The sequence below is a fragment of the Alexandromys fortis genome, unplaced genomic scaffold, assembly GCF_014885135.2.
Source record: "Alexandromys fortis isolate MF-2015 unplaced genomic scaffold, M_Fortis_MF-2015_v1.1 scaffold_16, whole genome shotgun sequence".
In the NCBI taxonomy this organism is placed as follows: Eukaryota; Metazoa; Chordata; class Mammalia; order Rodentia; family Cricetidae; genus Alexandromys; species Alexandromys fortis.
Genome location: NW_026067893.1, coordinates 13,975,815 through 13,992,751, shown reverse-complemented (window position 1 = coordinate 13,992,751; position 16,937 = coordinate 13,975,815). Strand labels below are relative to the sequence as shown.

Genomic DNA, 16,937 nt, shown 5'->3' with positions numbered 1-16,937 from the left:
CTAAAGAGAGAAGAAACTTAAAAGGAAATGGTAGGAATTAAAACCTCAGCAAAGAGAGCTGGAGAGAGGACTCATGGTTAAGAGCACTTGCTGTTCTTCCAATGGACCCAGGGTCAATTCCCAGCACCCACATGGCAGCTCAAATTGTCTATAACTCCAGTTCCAGGGGATCTGACATCCTCACACAAACACATATGCAGGCAAAACATTAATGCACATAAAAATAAATCATTAAAAAACTCAGCAAAGACTGCTAACAGAGCTGGCTCAAGCCTATAATCCCAGAGTTTGAGAAGTAGAGACAGGAATCAAATACTCTAGGTTATTCTCAGTTACAAGGAAGTTAGTTCTGGGCTAACCTGAACTACATAAAACCTCAACTGAAAAAACAAGGCAGGAATATGGTGCACAGACATACATGCAGGCAAAACACTAAGACCAAAAAACCCAAAGATCTACACAGGCAAACTGATTGTGACTGCATCATAATAATCAAAACAACAACAATTCCTAATATAGAAAATGAAAGGATCTGACTGCATCTTCTACGTTCCAGGGATATTCCAGCAGAATGCTTTTTTTCTCTTAACATTCTTTCTTTGGTGGGGGGTGTACTGGGAAAATTAACCAGGAGACTCCAGTAGGCTAGGTGAAGAGGCAGCACCCTGGATTTTGAGCTATATCCCAACCTTTAAGACTGCCTCAGGAAATCCTTGACTTTGTATTTGGAGAAATTCTTAGCAAGCTTCTAGGCCCTGGGGTGAAAGTGAAGCTTGAAGATAGTCTGTCTGCCTCAGAAACAGAAAGCAGAATGCTGGTTGCCAAGGCAGCACAGGAAGAGGAGCAGGGCTGTTCAGACAGTTTCAGTTCTGCAGGAAGGAAAAGCCTCAGAGATCTGGGGCATCCACGTGTGTACTGTTGAGCAAACTGTTTCCTACACCCTAACCATTGTTAGGATGGCAAATCTTTTATTTTTTTTATTTTTTTTTAATTGTTTCTCTCAGTGTCTGTGTTGCTGGGGTTATATTTAGGAAGTGGTTCCCTGTGCCAATGTGTTCAAGTGTACTTCCCACTTTCTCTTCTATAAGGTTCAGTGTGGTTGGGGCAAATCTTAAACGACAATTTAAAAAGAGGAAGGTTTGGGCTGGAGAGATGGCTCAGAGGTTAAGAGCATTGCCTGCTCTTCCAAAGGTCCTGAGTTCAATTCCCAGCAACCACATGGTGGCTCACAACCATCTGTAAAGGGGTCTGGTGCCCTCTTCTGGCCTGCAGGAATACACACAGACAGAATATTGTATACATAATAAATAAATATTTAAAAAAAAAAGGTGTATGTCGAAAAAAAAAAAAAAAAAAAAAAAGAGGAAGGTTTGCCCGTCAGCCCTCACAATGTGCTTGGCATCGATAGGCCCTTACTGTTTGTGACTGAATCAAAAGCAAAGAATTAGGATGGGACTCTGGGTGCACACCTGTAATCCAGCATTACGGAGGAAGAGGCAGGTGGGTTTCTGTAAGTGAAGCCAGCCAGGGTTATATAGAGAAACTGTTTTCTTGTTTGTTTGCTCGAGAGACAAGTGACTAAAGACTGACTTGCACTTAAATTATAAAAATACGTAAACTTAGAAAAACTTCACAAATCTAGGTGGTCACAGTTGCTCCAATCTCTAATACCAGCACCTAAGAGCCTGACACAAGAGGAACTGAAGGCCAGCCTGGGCTATATAGTGAGTCCCAGGTTAGCCTAGGTTACAGTGTATAAGCCTGTCTTTTAAAAAAAATCCACAAATCTTTGTAGGAACAAAATGACAAGCTGGGCAGGCAGGGCTAGCAAAGGGTCTGTCCTATCTGCTTGATTTACTGTATGCTATAAACCCCAGCTAACATATATTAACAGGCTTTAGGTCTTACCTTATAGAAGTATTTAGAATCTGCTAGGGATTTTAATCCTGTTTTGCTTTATTTTTTTTTCTTTTCCCTCCCTACTAAGAATAGCTGCTACCAGCTGCAGGGCCTTACTACCCTGAAACCCAGCTCTTTGGGAAGCTGCAAATACTCTTGACATTGTGACATCAGCATTAATGTTCCTAAGTGAAGGGAGAGAAGCACTCTACATGTTGGAGATAGACAGGCAGTCAAATGCCTCTAATCTGATAAAAACAAGTGCGCTATAGTGCTATCCTTAGCAGCCCTCAGAAGCAGTTGGGGAAGAGAAACAACTATTTTGAGAGCAGAGTCCTGGGATAACAGCATCCTGCTAGCAGTAATGAGCCCATGAGCACACGATAACTCTATGAGTGCAGAGATTAGACTTGGCTTCCACCTGTGATCCTGACTGTCTTCTGTAGTGTCACAGCTACGTGTAACTATTTACATGAGGACTCCTCCCACCGTAGTGGTGCTGGGGCACGAAATCAGGATTCCCTACATGCTAGGTGAGCACTCACAAGCACTCTACCTGGCACGACAGCCCCAGCCCTCTTCCCCATTCTTGAATAAACAGAGTTCCCTTCCCTAGGAACTGCCTCATTTGCCACTTTTAACCTTGAAAGAAGATGAAAGAGGGTGAGGATAACTTTGTTAATCTTTCCTCTTCTGACTTCCTCATGCACTGCAATGGGCTTTTATCACTGGCTGGCGGCTGCTACTCGGAGAGAACCCCGCGGCTGACCTTCCCAAGCTGCTGAGGTGAACACTGCACGTAGCTTTCAGGCTATGCAGAATGACAGTGGTAGGAGCATCTCCTTCCATTAACATACAGAACATAATACACGGACTGTTCTGTCTAAAAACGACACAGTAGAATTATCATGAACTGGTCCACAGGAAAAGGGAGCATCAATAAATACCTCACAGACAGCTCCAGTACAAAAGAACAGGAATCTGCTCTGCTCTATAGGCAGAGGAAAAAAAGAAAATGAAAGCCATTTATAAAGGCGGCTTTAAGTATGGGGATGGAGTCACACAGCTGGCTTCACAAAAGAGAACAAATATTTCAAAGGGAACAACTGACAGATTAATAGAGTACTATCCATCTGGCTGCAGGAAGAGCCACTGGGGGGAGTACTGAGAAGGCTCTGCCTTGCCTACTGCCTCGCTGGGTGAACTGAACAGGAACACTGGAACACATGGTCATAATACATTTGCTGACTGGTCCTGCCAGTAAAACACTCACAAGAGCTACAGTGATGCACTGGCAAGGAAGAACAGAACACACATAGTTTCACTAGTTTGGAATTTATTCCTTGGCTTTTTCAACTGAGAACGATGGTGATGTGGGAGTGTCATATATCAATCTGTTGATTTCATTGGTTAAGCAATAAAGGAACTCCTTGGCCCTGATAGGTTAAAACATAGATGGGAGGAGTAAACAGAATAGGATGCTGGGAGGAAGAGGAAGTGAGCTCAGACTCGACAGCTCTGCTCTGGAGCAGAGACGCCATGCTCCGCTCTCCCGATAGCTCTGCTCTCTGAGGCACACACGATGAAGCTCCGACCCAAGATGGACATAGGTTAGAATCTTCCTGGTAAGCGTACCTTGGGGTGCTTACACGCATTATTAGAAATGGGCTAATCCAGGTGTGAGAATTAGCCTAGAAGAGGCTAGAGAGAAATGGGCCAAGCAGTCTTTAAATGAATACAGTTTGTGTGTTGTTATTTTGGGCATGAGCTAGCAGGCGGCCAGGGTGCTGGGGACGAAGCCCTGCTGCTCATATTTCAACACGATGGGAAGCAAGAAAGAGAATTAGGTATTTATGTATGTATTATGTAGAGCAAGTAAGCGTGTGTGGAGGACAGAGGTTTATAACCAATGTCTTTTTCCAACTGCTTCTACTTTGTGTGTGCGCACGTGTGCACATGCCTCTCACTGAACTTAGAGCTCACCTATGCAACTAGACTGGCTGGCCTGCAAGCTCCAGGGATCCATCTACCTTGGCCTTCCTATGCTGGGATTACAGGCTTCTTTATGTGCATACTGGGGCTTAAGCTTAGGTTCCCAGGCTTGAGCAGCAAGCACTTCACCCAAGTGAGCCATCTCCTCATCATCTTATTTTGTGCCTTTGATACAAGACTCAAAAGTCTCTGAATGAAACAGCAAGGTGGGGCATACCTGCCAGAGAGCCAGGAGCTGAAGGTCATCTTCACCTACACAGTGAATTCAGCTATATGAGCTAAATTAGGCTATATGACCCTGGTTTTATGTATTTTTTTCCTTTGTAAACAGTACTTTTATATAAAGTTATGCACTTATCAATTATTATTCTAATACAGATCCTTATTTAAGCCAGGCAGTGGTGGTATACATTGTTAATCCCAGCACTCAGGAGGCAGAGGCAGAGGCAGGCAGATCTCTATGAATTTGAGGCCAGCTGATCTACAGAGCTAGTTCTAGGATAGCCAGGGCTACACAAAGAAACCTTGTTTTGGGGGAAAAACAAACAAGCAAACAAACAAACAAAACCATGTCTTCCAAAAAACAAATAAAAACCCCCACTTATTTAAAAAAAAATGAAGAAGAAAAAGCTCAGAACGAATGCTAGTTCAACTCCACGCCATGCTGAAGCCCCATTTGTACTTTTATACAACATAGAGCTGAATACAGGCAATAAGGGAGAAGGGAAAATCAGGCCAGACCTCAGGTAAACAAATGTATGAGGCTATCTTCAACACAGACAATACCACAGGAAACCTGCCCAGAAATGACTGTCCAAGGGAAAGAGAACTCAATCACTAAAGAAAAACTATCTCAATGAGAGCTGGTGCTTCAATGAGCACACACCTTCAGTTTTCCTGTGGCGGGAATTTACGTTCATTTCTAAGTTCTCATGTTTTATTTATTTATTTGTGTATTTGTTTGTTTGTTTGCATTCTTAAGACAGGGTGGCACACAGCCCAGGCTGTCCCTGAATTCACTACGCAGCTTAAGATAACCTAGGATAACCTGAACTCCTGCCTCCACCTTCCGAGTGCAAGGATCACAGGTGGGCACATCATGTTGACATTTCTGACTTTCAGAAATCAAAACAACTGGTTGAGAGCTTAAAAAGTAATATTTTGTCACCCACCACAGGACAGTAACTCGTCAAATTTTACCTCATATTCTCTATATAATTAAACAAATCCTTCAGAAGGCACAAATGAAGAAGGTATTACTCTATTTAAAGAATCAGCAAGCAATCTTGCACTAACTCTTCTCAGCAGCCTGGCTTTACCACCCTGCTTGGAGCTCAGTCACAGGATCCCATTAGCAGACAGCACCAGGGAGGCCATTCCGCAGAGAGGACTGACTTACCTGTTCTTCCGAGAGTTGAGATATGTGATTCACAGCAGCGTAGGACTCAATTTTGGGATTAAAGTGATTGATGATGGCTCTGAAATAAAGAATTAACATTAACATGGTCCCAGATGGAAGACAATGATCATCCAGTTAATCAGGAGTGAGTGCGCCCTGGGTTAGTTTTTGTCTTGACACAAGCTACAGTTATCTGCGAAGAGGAAACTCAACTGGGAAGGATCCCTTTATTAGACCGGCTTGTAGGCAAGTCTAAAGGGCATACTCTTAATTAATGATTGATGTGGGAGGAACCCTGACACTGGGGGGCAGTGCAGCCCCGGACAGGTGGTCTTTAAAACTACAGAAAGAATGATGAAGGACTGGAGACAGCTCAATGGCCAAAGGCACCTGCTGTTCTTACAAAGGACCTAGGTTCAGATCCTAGCACCCACACTGGGTAGCACACGACTGTCTCTAACTCCAGTTCCAGGGGATCTGATACCCTCCTCAGGCCTTCTAGGACACTTCATGCACTTGGCACACACACAGAAATAAAAATTAAAGTTGAAAGAGAAGCATGCCAAGTAAGCAAGCTAAGCAGACCAGTAAGCAGAACTCCTCTATGTCTCTTCCAGTTCTTGTCCTGAGATTCCTGTCTTGAGTTCCTGCCCTGACTCTGCTCTGATGGGATGGTCTGCGAGAGCTCTAAGATCAAATAAACCCTTTCCTCCTCAAGTTGCTTTTGGTCACGGTGTTTATCATAGCATTAGAACAAGGGTAACCACCCTTTTCCTAAACATGAGGTTACAATGAGAGCGTACAGGAAACTGAAATGGGAAGGATTTAACAAGTCACCGAAGCTAGGCAGAGTGATGCACACCTTTAATCCCAGTACTCAGAGGGGAGGCAGGCAGATTTCTGAGTTCACAGCCTGGTCTACACAGAAAAACCCTGTCTTGAAACCACCACAATCCCCCAAAAAAGTTACTGGAAAATTCAGTCAAACACTTCTGATGTGGAAATGAGCTACAGAGAAAAGCACACAAGTAAAAAAACAAGTCATGCTCAGATTCCTCGAGATGAAAAAGGACCCAGGCGCTGACTGTCCACTAGGGGGCGTGGTGTTCCAGTTAGATTGAGGTGTATGGCATGGGTACTCGGTGGAGCTGGATCAACACGAGAGGAACCGGCACTGAAAGGGCTAAGCTTTACCAAAGCTGACGTTCAGTTCTCAAGCTTGCTAGTGTGTAGATCCAAACCAAAACTTAAATTCCAGGCCTTGAACCCAAAGTCAGAGCATCACTTTCCCCTGATCAATTGTGCTCATCCAAAGTCACCACATCTTATTAAATCTACCTCAAAAAAATCTCTGGGGAGCCAGGGGAAAGTGCTTGTTAAGCAAATGTGAGAATCTGAGTTCAGAGCCCCAGCACCAGCAGTAAAGCTGAGCATACTTGTGTGCTTCTGAAACCTCAGTACTGGGTGTGTGCAGAGACAGGGGGCTGGCCATCAGTCAGTGTAGTGAGAAATAATTAACTCTGGGCTCAGTGAGAGGTATTTTAAAATTAGGTTCCCATGGTTACAATAGTGACAGGAATGTCACAGGGATAATCAACTCCTTTCTGCTTGGCTCTGTGTGGCCTGCTCCACAAAAGGAAACATAGGTCCAATACTGTAAGTCTAACCAAGAACCCAAGACTGGAGAGTTCACAAGTCCCAGGATGAACCCTACCGCTATTATTCTGAAAAATGGGTAAAATGGACTTAAGGTCAAACTGCCCTACAAATCTGTATCTCTCTACCCCCAGATTAGTATAGCTCTCAGACTTCACTAGAGAAGTGAGTGATAGAGGGTGGGGTAGGCTATGCAGACAAGCACAGGGCATCAGGGTCAATGGAGAGCTCAGCCACAAATGGAACATCTATAGCACACCCCTCCAAAGGTTCAGGGACCATCGTGCAGAAGGAGTGGAAACACTCTAAGAGCCAGAGATCAGGGAGAACGAGAGCGAGCACAGCAAGCAGCATCGTCTGAACCACATCACCCAGGAACTCGCAGCAGCTGGAGTTGCCTGCATAAAACCCAGCCATTCAGCTTTCCTGCATGGAATGGGAGGGGCTCATGAGTCCCCACTACAACTGAGGAGCTGGGGACAGGTGGTGGTTTCTGGAGGAGGAAGAGTGAATTTTCTTTAAGGGTGTGCTCCTGGTAAGTTGGTCGCACTCTAGTAATGGCCTCACACTCAGGAGTTTATGGGCAGTGCAGTGTTATTAATAATTAATAATAGGTTATTAAAAAAGAAAAGAAAAATAAGATGCAAAGTTAGGGAGTATTAGGAAGTAGAAATGGACCTGGGAGGAGTCAGAGGGAAGAATTGTGTGGGGTGAATATGACTGAAATACACTGTATAAAATTCTCAAAGAATTAACAAAAATATCCAAAAAAATATAAAGTGGAGAATCAACTAAGGAAAACATCTTGATGTTCACCTCTGGACTCCACATGTGCCCACGTAGGTGAATGAACCTACACAGATGCTTAACACATTCACACAGGCCAGGCGGTGGTGGCACACGCCTTTAATCCTAGCACTCGAGGCGTGCTGATCTCTGTGAGATCGAGGCCAGTCTGGTCTATGAGAGCTGGTTCCAGGACAGACTCCAAAGCTACAGAGAAACCTTGTCTCAAAAAACCGAGAGAGAGAGAGAGAGAGAGAGAGAGAGAGAGAGAGAGAGAGAGAGAGAGAGAGAGAGAATTTCTAAAGTATAATAATAAAGAATAAAGAAATATCCCTGGGCCTGACAGTGGTGATGCATGCCTTTAATCCCAGCGCTTGGGGGGCAGGTGGAGTTTGAGGCCAGCCTGGTCTAAAGAGTGAGTTCCAAGACAGCCAGGGCTACGAAGAGAAACCCTGTCTTGAAAAATGAGAGAGAGAGAGAGAGAGAGAGAGAGACCCAGTTTTCCCTGGTTTTCTTTTCTGGTCCCAGGCACTTCAGGAGTCCAAGGATCACACCACACACAACCAATCCTGAAAATGGCACAGAAATGGCATCAGAAACCCCAGTCACAGAGACATGACTCTCTTAAGGGCGTTGACCCCAAGTTCCTAAGGAACATGCATGTGCTTTGCTAATAAACATCACAAAAGGGGCTGAGGAAGATGCAGTCAAACAAGGCTAAGGAAGTGGACGTGCAGAGGCCATCAAAGCTCTGTGATCCTGAGGTGGTTAAAGCCAGGATGCCAGAGGCCCCAGCTGCAAGCTGTCAGCCTGTTGTCATGGCTCACCCAACCTTGTGAAGCACATTTGAGGCTGCATGCTCCTGAGTCACAGGCTCTTGCTAACTATAGTCCAAGGCTTAAACCATAGCCAAGGTTCCAGCTCCAGGCCAGCCTTCAGCTCCTACTCCTGCTCCAAGTGCCCTGGCTCCTGTGAAAGCCCCACAGAACAGGCTTCTTGTACACCTACAATTGGATATATGGAGGAAAAAGCTCAGTCTTTACTGTATAGTGTTGTGGGGAACAGAGGAAGCCCTAGGTGTTTGAGGTCCTGTGAGATGTGTATCATTGACACGGGCATGGCCATGTCAAGGACCCCATGGTGAAAGACAACATTTTCCTTTGCTACTGCAGGACCCAGCCGTGACAAGCTCAGCAGAGGCCCCAGTTTCAGTAGTTTACCCTAAGGCAATACCTGGTTCTAAGAAAGAACACAAACCGAGACCACCCAGGCACCACCCAGGAACAGACCATCCAAAGGAAATTCCTAATGTTCCAACCCTTGTAGATAGGATCACCTGCCAGCACACACCCATTGCTTTTCACCAGGACGCCCCTAGACAAATGTCAGCCAACCCGGGGTCCTGAACCTTAGAAATCCCTTATCCCTACCTTTGCTATTATAAAAACCCAACCCCAACTGAATTTGGGGCTCTCCGATCACTCCAATATGTTGGATACACAGCGAGTCAGAGTTTGCAAACTTATGTAAGAATAAAGGCTCTTTGCTTTTACATTCAGGACTTGGTCTCCTACTTGGTTTTTGGGGGGACTCCGTGATCTGGGTATAACACCCCCTGGGTTGATTGTGTGTACAGAAGATGCTCACCATAGTTCCCCCCAGATATCTACAGCCTGGATAGTCCCTTAGAGACTGTTCCTACCGAAATTAGTGGAACCTACCTCCCTTATTCAACTCGTGTGAATCCTGCCTCCTATGTTTATCTGCATGCAAAACCCACTTCCCTGTTCAGTTCTATGCTGTTCAGCTCTGTATAATAAATGCACTGAGGTTCCAGAGTGCTGTGCTTAGGAGACAAGCCCTGCTTACTCCCTCCCCTGTCCGCCAAAACAAGCGATCTTCCTTCCTTCCAGCCTGAGCTTTTTCCTTTTCCGTATCTCCCCAGAAGAGGCAACATTTCCTCTCCTCTTCCCGCCTTTCTCTCTCTCTCTCTCTCTCTCTCTCTCTCTCTCTCTCTCTCTCTCTCTCTCTCTCTCTCTNGGAAGGAAGGAAGGAAGGCAGGCCAGCTGGGTGTCTGTCCATGAGAAGTAGCCTGAGGGTCCAGTAGATTGCCAGGGCAGCTGCAGGCAAACCAGTTATTGTAACCTCTGGTCACACTAAGGGTGGCACTGGGAGCTGAGGTCAATGACCTTGACCTTGAGCTGAAAGTGCCCTTGGTGGAGGCTACCCTTTGTTGGTGGGAATACAAACTCTACAACCAGGGCCACAGAGATGATTCAGCAGTTACAAGGGCCTAACACCCCACGAGGCAAGCCTGACATCTAGGTTTGATTCCAAGAGCCCACAGAAAGATGGAAGGAGAGAGCCAATCCCATGATATCGTCCTCTAACCTCCAGGTACTCACCACGGCAGGCACAGCCACAACACACATTGTGCACGCATGCACAATAATAATAAATAAAATTTGAAAAGTGAATAAGATAAAATGTCCAACCACAGCTGGGCGGTGCTTTAATCTCAGCACTCGGGAGACAGAGGCAGGTGGATCTCTGTGAGTTCGAGGAGGCCAGTTTGGTGCACAGAGTGAGTTTCAGGACAGCCAAAGCTACCCAGTGAGAACAAGTCTCTCTCCAAAAAGAAAGAAAGAAAGAAAGAAAGAAAGAAAGAAAGAAAGAAAGAAAGAAAGAAAGAAAGAAAGAAAGAAAGAAAAGAAAAGAAAAGCTAAGCTGGGCTATAGGGCTGGAGAAATGGATCACAGTTAGGAATGATTCCTGCTCCTCCAAAGGCCCCACATTAGGGTGCTCAAACCACCCATAACTCTGACTCCAGGGAACTGGACACCTTCTTCTGACTTCCATAGGCACCTGCAAACAAGTGTCACCCATCTACAGAAACTAACTAACTAAACAAATGTCACTCATCCACACATGCTAACTAACTAAAAGGAAATCTCTCTCTCTTCTCTTTTTTAATTCAAAAAGTGCCAATGAGTCGGCTTAGGAGATAAAGGCTGTCAAGCCTGAGGACCTGAGTTCAAGCCCCAGGACCCACGTGGTAAACGAGAGAACTGGCTTCCTGAAGTTGTCCTTGGACCTCCATGCGCTGTGATATATACACCTACACAAGCATACACAATAGATGGATGGAATAAGATGTAAAATAATAAGTAAGCCTAAAAACATGCTGAGACATGGAAGTGTACACAGAACTTAGAAGCAGGAGGATTCTGGGTTCAGCGGCCAGCCTATCCTTTGGGACTCCTTTGAGAGATAGGGACTCTCAGAAAAAAAAAATAGTAACCAAGGATGACAGCTGATGCTGCTCTCTGGCATGTGCACCTGCATACACACACACACACGTACATATATACATGCCCTCACACACATGTGTACATATATACACACACTCACACACAAGTGTACATATATACATGCACTCACACACATGTGTGCATACATACATGCACTCACACACATGTGTACATATATACATGCACTCACACACAAAGAAAAATAGGCACGGTGTGCACGCCTGTAATCTCCTCACTCAGGAGGTAGAAGCTGGAGGGTCAGAAAGTGTAAGACCATCCCAGGCTACACAGTGATTTAGAGGCCAACCTGGATGACCTCATCTCCCGTATAAAAACAAGGGGGGAAAGCTGAGCATGATAGCGCAATCCAACACTCGGAAGCTGAGGCAGGAGACTTGCGGTGAATTCAAAGCCAGGGCTACATAGTAAGAAGTAAGATCCAGGGGGCTGGAGAGATGGCTCAGTGGTTAAGAGCATTGCCTGCTCTTCCAAAGGTCCTGAGTTCAATTCCCAGCAACCACATGGTGGCTCACAACCATCTGTAACGGGGTCTGGTACCCTCTTCTGGCCTGCAGGCATACACACAGACAGACTATTGTATACATAATAAATAAATATTTAAAAAAAAAGAGAGACAGGTTGGCTCCTAGCAGCAGCACTCTATTTCCTCCAAAGAAGACAGAAGACAAATAGACACAAAACAATGTCCATCCGCAATTTGCTTCAACTGCCAAGTGCTGACCACTGGGCAAAACTGTCTTTCATCTAAACTGAAGATCTCCAGGCAGTGGACAGAATCACTGAAATTAACATTCTAGTTTCTCGAGTCAAGGTAGGCTTGTCTTCCTACAGACTTCTTAGCCCACAGGATCTTCTGGAGCCTGGCAGGCCCTGCACTAAACAGCAAAAGGCAAATACGACCCTCACCAACAATGGAGGACCCCGAGGAGTAGCTCTAGGTGCCAACCAAGTAAGTACTCTGTCATTTTTTAATCAATAATTCAAGTAAAATTGTATCCTTCTCCAAGATCTCTGATGCAGTTTGAGAGCTGAGGTTTTGTCATTTAAAAGGACAACCTCACCAAACAAATTTCAATAAGCTACAAGTTAACAAAATTCTCTCTCATACTGCTTTTCATAGTCTTAAAGATATTGTAAATAACAGTCATTCTGATATAAATATGCTGCTGTTTACAAAACCACAGAGAAACCCTGTCTCGAAAAACCAAAAAAAAAAATAAATAAATAAATAAATATGCTGCTGTTTAAAACTTATGTTTTGGAGCCGGGCGGTGGTGGCGCACGCCTTTAATCCCAGCACTCGGGAGGCAGAGGCAGGCGGATCTCCGTGAGTTCGAGACCAGCCTGGTCTACAGAGCTAGTGCCAGGACAGGCTCCAAAGCCACAGAGAAACCCTGTCTCGAAAAACCAAAAAAAAAAAAAAACTTATGTTTTCATAAACCCCCAAAATTCTTGTGAATTCCAGGGAGCCGAATTAAAGGATTGACCTTAAACAGGTCAGATACATCCCTCTCAATTCCCTGGTCCTAAATTTTTTCCCCCTAAACTTAACTTTGTCCTCTGTTTTGCCAATACCTTAAACAGGTGTAAGAGATACCAGATATTTCCATACCACAAACACCAGACAGGAACAAAGAGACCAGCTACCCCAGGATGTGACTAGCACCCAGATTTCTGTTTCCCCCTGAAAGACCTCTTGAGAATTGGCTGTCCCAATTCCTGTAACCTGTTGTGCCTAATCTCCCACCTTTTTATTATAAAAAAGAGATGGGAATGTAATGGTCTGTCCTGTCGCTTTAAGAGACAAGCCCCGCCTACTCCCTCCCTATCTGCCAAGGCAAGTGGATCTTCTTTCCACTTCCAGCCTGAGCTTCTTTCTTTTCCATCTCTCTCCCAAAGAGGTGTCTTCTCTTCCTCCCCATTTCTCTTTCTCTCTTGCTCTGCCTCTCTCTCCTTGTCCTCCTTCTCCCTCCCTCTCCACTTTCTCCTTCCCTTCCATAACTAAATAAATATCTAACCGCACTCTGCATGACGTGCCCATCCGCCTCTGTCTTTTACCCGCTGTGGCTCCTGTGGGACCGGCTGACCTGCCAAGGTCTCTCACTGTGGCTCCGGCTGTCCCTCGTAGCCCAGTGCTGGCTGATGCCCCTCGGGGAATGGCACCATTTTATTTTTACCATTATAGTTTCTCTAGCTCAGAGCCCAGACTACCAGATCCCAGTTATTTCTGTGTGTTCACTGTGTCTCTCTTTTCTCCATTACTTGGCCACCCTAGTCAGATCCATCCCTGTACAACTACCTCCTCCGATAGGAGACTAAGTTTAATTCTCACTAGCACTAAGGACTGGCTAGAGTTAGGGACTTATTTAGAGTAGCAAAAGGGAAAAAATAGAAATTAACAGTAAAAAGACTGGCAAATAATGCATTAACCAGACGGGGAGGGCAACAGTACAGTGACACCACAGAGACTGTAAGAAAGGCACTTCACTTTTCTTAGCTTCTTCCAGAAACATCAGACAGCATGCGGTACATATCTGTAATAACAGCAGTCAGGAAGCAGAGATGGAAGGATTGATGGTTCAAGGCCAGGTTAGACTACAGAATCTCAAAAAACACAAGGCCTAGGAGGCAGAGGCAGGAGGGTCTCTGAGAGCTGGAGGCCAGTTTGGTCTACACAGCGAGTTTCAGGACAGCCAGAAATATACAGTAAGTCTCTGTCAAAAGGTGGAAGAAGAAAGAAGGGGGCGCTAGGGTTGTTGCTTAGTGGTGGAGTACATTCCTAACCCCCCTGTAAAGCTCTGGGTTTAATCCTCAGCCTAAAAAAAAGGGATTAAAGAGTAACCAAGGAAGGGATAGAGGAAAGGAAAAAGACAGGAGGGGAAACAGGAAAGAACAAAAAAGTTCAGACAAATTCCACCTGGGGACATGCTACAGGGTACTAGCACTTCACAAGTCACTAAAGGTCATGAAAAACAGGACTAGGGAAAATGTCATAGGCCAGAGGACACTGGGAGACATGGCAAGTAAATACAATATAGTGGTCTGTACTGGGCCCTGGAGCAGGAAGAAGATACTGGTAGGAAAATTGTGAAATTTAAATAAAATAGGGAGTTTAGTTAAGAATGACATTATCAACGCCAGTTTCTTTGTGTTGATAAATGAAGCATGCTAACATGAGACAAGACTAGGAAAGGATATACAGAAAGTCTGTATAACTTTGTACTTTTCCTGCAAATCTACAATCACTCCAAAATAAGTTTATTAAAAGGAGATGGTATAAGTCAGTATTTTCTTTTAGTATAGGTTATTGATAGTAAAGAATTAGACAGCTATACCATCTGGTTCAATTAATCAAAGTATAAACTAGAAATTAAAAAACCATAGTCTGACTACTTATTCTGAATGATTTCTGGCAAGTGATATTATCTTCAGAAAGTGCCTGGGAACACTAACTATAGGCAAATAATAAATATTTGCTAAAATGATTTTAACCCAAGAGGATTCTAACAATAATAAAGCATAAATACATAACAATTATAAAACAAGTGTACTTCATATGGTGGGAGAAACTTGGAAAAGCAATGCGGAACATCTAGCACAGTATCTGGCGCCCAGCTGGTCCTCAGTAAACATTCAATGAATCGATAAATTACATAGAATAGAAATGGATCAGAAGCTTGGAAAACTTCGTTCTCCAGAGACAACCAAAGACAGCAGATTAAAGTTGAGATTTGGTGTTATGGGATATTTATACAGTGTGTGAAAATGCGGTGACTGGTGTGTAAAAAACTGAATGACCAGGCTGGAGAGATGGCTCAGTGGTTAAGAGCATTGCCTGCTTTTCCAAAAGGTCCCGAGTTCAATTCCCAGCAACCACATGGTGGCTCACAACCATCTGAAATGAGATCTGATGCCCTCTTCTGGCCTGCAGGCGCACAGACAGAATATTGCATACATAATAAATAAATATTTAAAAAAAACTGAATGGCCAATAGCTTAGGCTGAATGCCAATAGGTTAGGCAGGGACTCCTAGGGACAGAGAGAACTCTGGGAGAAGGACAGAGTCACCAGCCACATGCAGGGGAAGCAGTATGGAAAGATGGGGTAAGAAGTCATGAGACAGACAGTAGATTAAAATAAATAGGTTAATTTAAGTTACAAACTTAAGTTATTAAGTTAGGAACAAGCCTAAGCTATAGGACAAGCTTTCATAATTAATAGGAAGTCTCTGTTATTAGCTGTGAGCCAGTGGCAGAAAGAAAAATCTGTTATAACTGCTTCCCTGAACAGCACATCAAAATGGAAAAAGCAAGGATTTTAGATGTAGAGAAAAAGGCCTGAGTTAAAATCCTGATTTCTCCATGGGGCACTGTGGCACACACTTATGATTTTAGCACTCGGGAGGCTGAAGGAGTAGGCTAGAGGATTTAAGGTAGCCTGAGTTAATGAGACTCTTGTCTCAAAAATACAGGTGTTGGGATATATTACAGAGGTGTAAGACCCTGCTAGGTCACCTACTACTAGAAAACAAATCCCCGTTCTTCCACTTACTTGCTGTAAGAAAGCAATCCCTTGCCGGGCGATGGTGGCGCACGCCTTTAATCCCAGCACTCGGGAGGCTGAGGCAGGCGGATCTCTATGAGTTCGAGACCAGCCTGGTCTACAGAGCTAGTTCCAGGACAGGCTCCAAAGCCACAGAGAAACCCTGTCTCGAAAAACCAAAAAAAAAAAAAAAAAAAAAAAAAAAAAAAAAAAAAGTAATCCCTTTAAGCACTGGCTTTTTTATCTGGCTGGATTTCCTCTCTAAATTTTTCTTTTCTTTTTTTTTTTTTTTTTTTTTCAAGACAGGGTTTCGCTGTGGCTTTGGAGCCTGTTCTGGAACTAGCGCTGTAGACCAGGCTGGCCTCGAACTCACAAAGATCCGCCTGCCTCTGCCTCCCGAGTGCTGGGATGAAAGGCATGTGCCACCATCGCCTGGCCCTCTCTAAAATTTTTATCATATTTTCTTGTTCCTAACTAACTTGCCCTAAAAGTAGGTAGGTAGAGATGGGTAGGTAGTTAGGGGTACAGGTGTGTGTATGTGTTTTGCAGGGATTATCACTGAGTTTAAATCCTCATCTGGGTTGTTTATGTTATGTTATTTTTTTCTTTTATGCAATTTCTCCTTTCCTAAAGACCATCCTGTGACAAACTACACAATATACTACAGAGCGTATTCTGGGTATCTGGTGGTTATTCTTTTTTTTTTTTAATTTATTTATTTATTATGCATACAATATTCTGTCTGTGTGCATGTCTGCAGGCCAGAAGAGGGCACCAGACCTCTTTACAGATGGTTGTGAGCCACCATGTGGTTGCTGGGAATTGAACTCAGGACCTTTGGAAGAACAGGCAATGCTCTTAACCACTGAGCCATCTCTCCAGCCCCTCTGGTGGTTATTCTTAATAGAAACCTTCAAATACACTGGCCCAAGAAGGGGGACGGCATGACTGAGTGGTATCTGTCAGAGGATAGTTTGTTTGTCTGAGGTTCAGTTACTTAATTTTATACTAACTTTTCTTTCCACCTTCACAAGTGTCAGAAACACTTTCATTTCATGCTATAATAAGCTTCTTGCCTTATGGAGTCAATGAATCTTCAGTCCATACAATTCAACAACAAAAGAAACAACAACAAAAAGCAATTTCCCCTGATGCCTGTTAACAGCAATGCATTACAAGCCTCAGAGACTCTGCTGATTAACATTTAACAAAATAAAACCCCAAATAAGAAACTCCTCCCAACCTTTTCACTTTGGAACTATCTAATCAAAACCTTCACTGACTGACCTGTTGGGGCGTTGCTCTAAGTTATCCCCAGGTTTTACCATCC

General features: G+C 44.2%; 1 protein-coding gene across 1 annotated transcript in view; it reads right to left on the bottom strand.

Annotated features, from left to right (window-relative positions):
- Armh3 (armadillo like helical domain containing 3) overlaps positions 1–16,937 on the bottom strand; it is a 190,533-nt gene that overhangs the window by 24,070 nt on the left and 149,526 nt on the right. The window contains exon 22 of the mRNA XM_050146060.1: positions 5,291–5,369. Within this exon, the coding sequence (XP_050002017.1) occupies positions 5,291–5,369 (79 nt within the window). The remainder of the gene's footprint in view (positions 1–5,290; positions 5,370–16,937) is intronic.